Genomic DNA, 6,705 nt, shown 5'->3' with positions numbered 1-6,705 from the left:
TAGTAATTATAAATATTAATAATTGCATATTAATCTTAAAAATTTCATTTTTTTCAATTTAATAATGTCAATTTCAAACTTGCAAGTTGAACTATAAGTTATGGTAACAAATTCATTTTTTAGCTTCGATGCGAAGCTGAGAAGGTATTTTTCATTAAAACTTTCACTTTAAAAGACAATAAAAAATAGGTTCAAAATGATTACCTTTAACATATTAAAAATCAAAATCAGTATTAATTTAATACAATTTTTTTTGTTCTTAATTATTTTTTTTTATATGTAAATACTTATTTTTTAATAATAAGTAATAATATTAAAACTTAGAAGTAATAGAAAAAGTTTAATTGCACATTTGAAAACATCACGAAAAGTTTATTTAGAAAAGTATATTTTTTTTCTGATGAAAGTTCCTTTTGTTTAGTGTATTTATTCATAAGTAACAAAATTTTTTTATTAAAAAGTATTGCATAAATTCCTTTAAATTTGTATACGCATTAAAAGTATATGAATATACAACTCCTTTTTATTTTTATAATATCTCCGTAAAAATTACAATATTATATTATTGAATACCACTTTCATACTCAATTTAATTACTGTAATTATTATGTATTCATATATTATAGTTATAAATCGGGGTAAAATTAAGGGAATAAGTGTTATTGTTGTTTTTGAAATAATCTACCAATTTCATTTTTTTCTATTTAATAATATTTATTTCAAACTTGCAAGTTGAGTTAAAAGTTATGGTAATAAATTCATTTTTTTTTTATTAAAACTTTCACTTTAAAGAACAAAAAGAAGTAGGTTCAAAATGATTACTTTTAACATATTAAAAATCAATAATAATTTGAAAATAATTAATTATAAAAATTATATAATATATAATTAAAATAATTACTAATCTGGATATAATTAAGGAAATAGGAGTTGATGTTGGGTTGGGTTGGTTACATTTTTAACTTTATAATGCTATAACTCATTGAAAAGTGTACGAATCAACACAATTTTTTTATGAGAAATAATATTTTTTAATAATCCCTTTTTCATTCGACATACTTTATCTTAATCAGGGTATTAATAAGAAACTAGCAGATAATGTAGCTTTTGTAATTATCCACCAATTTCTTAGAATTAAACACTATCTACTGATTTGCATCGAAGCGTTTCTTATGATAGTGATTTTAATCACTGTCAGATTAAATCTATACTGGACCCAACTATGCAACATCCCCACTATGCCGCGACCCCACTGTGCTGGGTTTTTTTTTTTTTGTGTGTCTGTTACCACTTATTCTCAGCTCTCACCGAAGCGCTTTCTTTCAACGATACGTCAAAAGATCACAAAACGTATTTAGTCGAAGACATTACCCTCAATAATTGAAAAAATGTCTCTCGTTCCCCGTAAATGAGGAAAATATCCAAAAAAATTACAAATTTAAAAATCGTAAATTTTCGAACTTTTTTCGTTTTCTTTTACTTAAAACTGCCATAACTTTTTTAAAAATGATCAATTTAATATAATTTTTTTTTTATAGATGCATGATGTCTTTATCTATCATTTGGTATATTTTTTTTATAAATATGACCCTTTACCTGCCCACAGGGGGAATTTAAAATGACAACTTTTTCAACTTAACTTTTGAAAGTGTTCCGGAAGGTCTGACACTTATATATATCTTAAATTAAAGCTAATGTAATATACTTTATTATGGAAAAAAAATTTTATGACTATTTTGTTTTCACGGTGAAAATAGTTACCAAATACTATTTTTGTGTTAAAATTCTCGATTTTATCTTTTTCATTATTAACTTTATAATGCTATTACTTATTGAAAAGTGTATGGATCAATACAATTTTATTATGAGAAATAATATTTATATTTCTCTTTCATTCGACATACTTATTTTAAATAACACCATTTCCCTTTATATATTTATATATTAATAGTTTGATCAAGTTTAAATTAAAATAAGATTCATATCATTAGCCCCCCCTCGATTTTTTTCATGCCATCACCACCTATATTAGTCTACTAATTTAAGTTATAATTGTTATTAATTATTGGTGAAATAGGAATACCAATAGTCTTATCGTGCATCACGACAATGGATTTCCATGGAAATGAATTTGATGTCCTCAAATCTAAAATAAGTTGTGATAACTCATTATGACTTGACAACAAAGGAATAGTTATAGCTTCATTGGCTGGTAGCCTTGGACAATCTGTATCTAAAAAAAATCATTTTAAGAAAAATTATTTAAGTAGAATCTATAAAAATAGTATCTACAATTTAGATATCATTTTTAATCTATTTTTAGGTTTAATAAAAATTATCAAAGCTGGAATAACAAAAAATACGCTCCCAAGTAATTCGTAGATTTTTTTTTTTATAATACTTTAACACAAAATATTTTTTTCCGTATTCTATTAAGTTTAATATAAACAGTAAATATTATTTTGAATATTTTAACGTATTCGAAAGTTTCATTGTAAAATAAAATTGCAGTTAAACTTAAATTATTATATTTTAAATAAAATATATAAACTTTAAAAAACATATATACTAGAATTGAAACATCACTGTTATAATAATGTTTGATAGATAAAATAGAAAATTGTAATAGCTATTTTATATTATTTAAAATTTTCTTTAAAAATTTGTAATTTTGGACTCTAATACGACTAGTAAACCAAACATTTTTATAATTAACTAAGGTTAGGTGAAACTGAAAGTTCTTTACACTCTACTAACCAGTTATTGATATGTATAAACATTCATTGAGTCCTTCAAATTCAGCTTGTCGATATAAATTCCATACATCATCACAGTATGAAACTATGAATACTGACACTACATCTATATATTTCAGAAAATAATTTGAGGTGAATAAAGTATTTTTTTCATAATTAATTGCAAACAAATTAAGAATATACAGTATGATTCTTTTAACGCTAATCATTCGATTTTTCTAAAACTAATAATTTTGTTAAGAAAATTATTTTTGGTATTTCTTTAGTTTCATACATTTCTTGATTTATCATTTATTAATTACTTTTTTAATTCATCCTTATACTTTTTAAAAGTGTCATTTTTATATTTTTAAACAGAAAATTACATATAATAATTAGTATAACAATATGATAATAAAAATATCATACTAGTTAAATACTACTTAAATAGCTTAAAAAAACTAAAAAGTGGTCTAATTAATTCTTATATGAAGTATAAATTTTAATTTAAATAGTTAAAAAAAAAATTTGTATGTATAATTTATCAATTGATAAAAATTATTTTAAATAAGAATACAAAATAATTTTATATTGAGTATTTAGAGCCTTAGTTGAAAGTTATATACGCGGTTGAAAAAAAATGTGAAATGAAAAATGATCAAGATTTATGGTTGCTGAAATATATAATATATTGTTTCACAAGGTAAAAAAAAATTGTCTTATGATTTGAATTTTTATTTTTTTTAAATTTTATCTTTAGTTCAAATTTCTGATAAACATTTGTTTCTAATATTCTCTGAAATTTATGAGAAAATAAAGAGAAACTATGTGCGTATAATTAACTCATGTATGTGAGTGATATACATATAAATACATCACTCATTTAATAACTAAAATAATCATGATAGTTATCTCTGCTTGATCTAATAAAAATTTGGAGAGTTTGCTGTTATTTATTATTTAAATATATATTTATTTGTGTTTATCAAGTTGTTGCCTAATCATTTGTTTATGTTTGTATATTTATATGCATGTATATTTGTTGTTTATAATATAATATTATACATGTAAGAGCCGATTTGTGTTAATTATGTCAAAATAAATAAATTACCTCTTGAGAGTTTAATATTTGTTTTGGTATGTAGTTCAACAGACACGCCAGCTTGTTTAAAAATATCTTGCTTTAACTTTTGTACATGTGTATTAACTGTTTCCCAGATTTTATTCTTGGTACTAATCGCAAACTTTGGATTGATAATTATTGCTATATCAGTAAATAATATGCGTTATAGAAATTCAGTGACGCAGATATAATTTCAAAAACGGGTGGTCATAGAATAAAAACCTACAAGATCCCATATTTTGGAATTTTTTTTTGCTCATTACTTTATTTTAGAAATTAATATTGCTGTCAATGGGGGGCCATTGTCCCTTTGCTCCCTTAACTACGCTACTGTAGAAATTATTAAATTAAAATGTTAGAAAATAACTATCATAAGTTCCATATTTTTAAATGAAACTTGTGATAGTTTAAATTAAAATAAAATTATAATAGTTAAAAAGTAATTCAATATTTTCATGATCCATAAAACTATGTATAATGACGGATTGCTTAGATTTATTTTGGGGACAATTATTAGTTTTATTCATTGAATATTATAAATTGGTTCGTCTTTATAGTATGTCCACTTTTATGATTAAACTTATCAAATCCCGTTAGAAATACACGATTTAAATATAAAAAATACAAAAGTTTTTTTTTCTTTGTTTACTTGATTTAACAACATTTTAATTTTACTAAATAACAAATAATATATTTTTGGAAAGTTATATTGTATTTACTTACCGATTGTGTCATTTTTCCTTGGCCCTGATTCAAAATTATAACCGTTCTGAGAACGGCAAATAGTAATTAATAAAAGATGTATCAAAATAGTAGTAAAGACTGTTGTAGATTTCATGGTTGCTATTTTGAAAACTAAAAGGGTTGTTGGAACTCAACGGCATGATTATTAATGTAATCGAATATTAAAGGAATTAAGGACACCTGTCATATTTTTTGTTTTTTATCGTTGAACAATTCGTTATTGTGAAATGACAAAAATTAAGTAATGGGTAATAACAAAATTTTATAAGAAAAGTAAGTAATTTTATAAGTAAAAAGTATAAATGAAACCATGTTATGGATATAGGGATTTAAAAACGTATGGCTTTGGGGTCGCGAACTGATCACGCGAGTCTTCGGACAGAGTCGGATTTCGTTAACCCCGACAAGAATCTAGGCCACTCTTTAATAAATAAATTAATAACTTATATGTAGACTGGTAGACGGCGAATTAAAAAAAGTAGGCGGACAAAAAAACACCAAATAATTATAAAATGAAAATAGAATTAAATTTTATTTGTATTTCAATTTTAATATTCAACGGATTTAAAGAATGATGGCAGTTTTATGAAATTCCTTATAAATATATTAAGTAAATTAATTTGTAAATTATATCACGATATGATCGAATAATGTAATTATCAAGGTTGTTACGTTTTAAACATGAAGTATTAGAATACTAAAAATTTAAACATTTACATTGATCTTATGGGATGTTTTAAACTGTTTACAAATGCTTTAAACACGTTTTCAATAATACTGGTAATATTTGAATTGCACCATTGATCCTTAGTAATATCAAAGAGTTGAAAAATATTAATTTTACTTTTAGAAATTAAAAAAATTCTACGACATAGCGTTAACCTAGGTGCAAAAGAGTATTAAATTTTTTTTCCATAATAAAGTATATTACATTAGCTTTAATTAAAGATATATATAAAAGTGTCAGACTTTCCGGAACACTTTCAAAATTTAAGTTGAAAAAGTAAATTTTTTCTGAAAAAGTTGTTATTTTGAATCCCCCCCTGTAGGCAGGTAAAAAGTCAGATTTATAAAAAAATTATACCAAATGATAGTTAAAGAGATCATGCATCCATAAAAAGAAGAATTATATTGATCCATACATCTTTCAAAAAGTTATAGCATTTTAAAGTTAAAAATATAAAAAAGAATTTTTTTACAAAAATCGTATTTTTTTTATCAACTTTAATGTCTGTTTTTACCATAAAGATAAAATAAAGTCCAACATTTTTTTTTACCATAATAAATTATATTACATTAGCTTTAATTTAATATATATATAAAAGTGTCAGACTTTCCGGAACCCTTTCAAAAGTTAAGTTGAAAAAGTTCTACTTTCTACATGCATTTTTTAGATTTAAACCGCCCTTGTATATAGGGAAATAGTCCGATTTAAAAAAATAGTATGTTGAATGAAAGATGTACATAAATACTACTTCTCATGAAAAAATTGTATTGATCCATACATTTTTCAAAAAGTTATACAATAATATAGTTAAAAATGTAAAATACAAAATCGAAAATTTTCAGACAAAAATAGCATTCGGTAGCCATTTTCAACGTGAAGATAAAATAAAGTTCGAAATTTTTTTTTTTCATAATAAAGTATATTATATTAGCTTTAATTTAAGATATATATAAAAGTGTCAGACTTTCCGGAACATTTTCAAAAGTCAAGTTGAAAAAATTAATTTATTGTGAAAAAGTCGTCATTTTAAATCCCCCCCTGTGGGCAGTTAAAGGGTCAGATATAAAAAAAAAATATACCAAATAAAAAATAATGATGTCATGCATCTATATAAAAAAAAAAATTATATTTATTTGGTTATTTTTAAAAAAGTTATGGCACTTTAAAGTAAAAAAATTGAAAAAATTTCGAAAATTAGCGATTTTTAAATTTGTAATTTTTTTGGAGGTTTCCCCCTTTTACGGGGAACGAGGGAATTTTTTTCAATTTTTGAGGGTATTGTCTTCAACTAGATACGATTTGTGATCTTTTGACGTATAATTGAAAGAAATCGGTTCGGTGAGAGCTGAGAAAAAGTGGTAACAGACACAAAAAAA

General features: G+C 23.6%; 1 protein-coding gene across 2 annotated transcripts in view; it reads right to left on the bottom strand.

Annotated features, from left to right (window-relative positions):
- Window positions 1-5,026, bottom strand: part of LOC126898971 (ionotropic receptor 93a) — an 18,141-nt gene extending 13,115 nt beyond the window's left edge. For both annotated transcript variants that reach the window (XM_050673408.1, XM_050673409.1), the window contains exons 1-4: window positions 4,582-5,026; window positions 3,847-3,999; window positions 2,758-2,862; window positions 2,084-2,233 (exon numbers count right to left, since the gene is read on the bottom strand). In XM_050673408.1, the coding sequence (XP_050529365.1) occupies window positions 2,084-2,233; window positions 2,758-2,862; window positions 3,847-3,999; window positions 4,582-4,696 (523 nt within the window). In that variant the 5' untranslated portion in view covers window positions 4,697-5,026. The remainder of the gene's footprint in view (window positions 1-2,083; window positions 2,234-2,757; window positions 2,863-3,846; window positions 4,000-4,581) is intronic.
- Between the last annotated feature and the right edge of the window lie 1,679 nt (window positions 5,027-6,705).

The sequence above is a fragment of the Daktulosphaira vitifoliae genome, unplaced genomic scaffold (assembly GCF_025091365.1).
Source record: "Daktulosphaira vitifoliae isolate Bord-2020 unplaced genomic scaffold, ASM2509136v1 Scaffold_2, whole genome shotgun sequence".
NCBI lineage: Eukaryota > Metazoa > Arthropoda > Insecta > Hemiptera > Phylloxeridae > Daktulosphaira > Daktulosphaira vitifoliae.
Note: the sequence above shows the minus strand (reverse complement) of the source record. Positions and strands in the feature narration are given on the sequence as shown.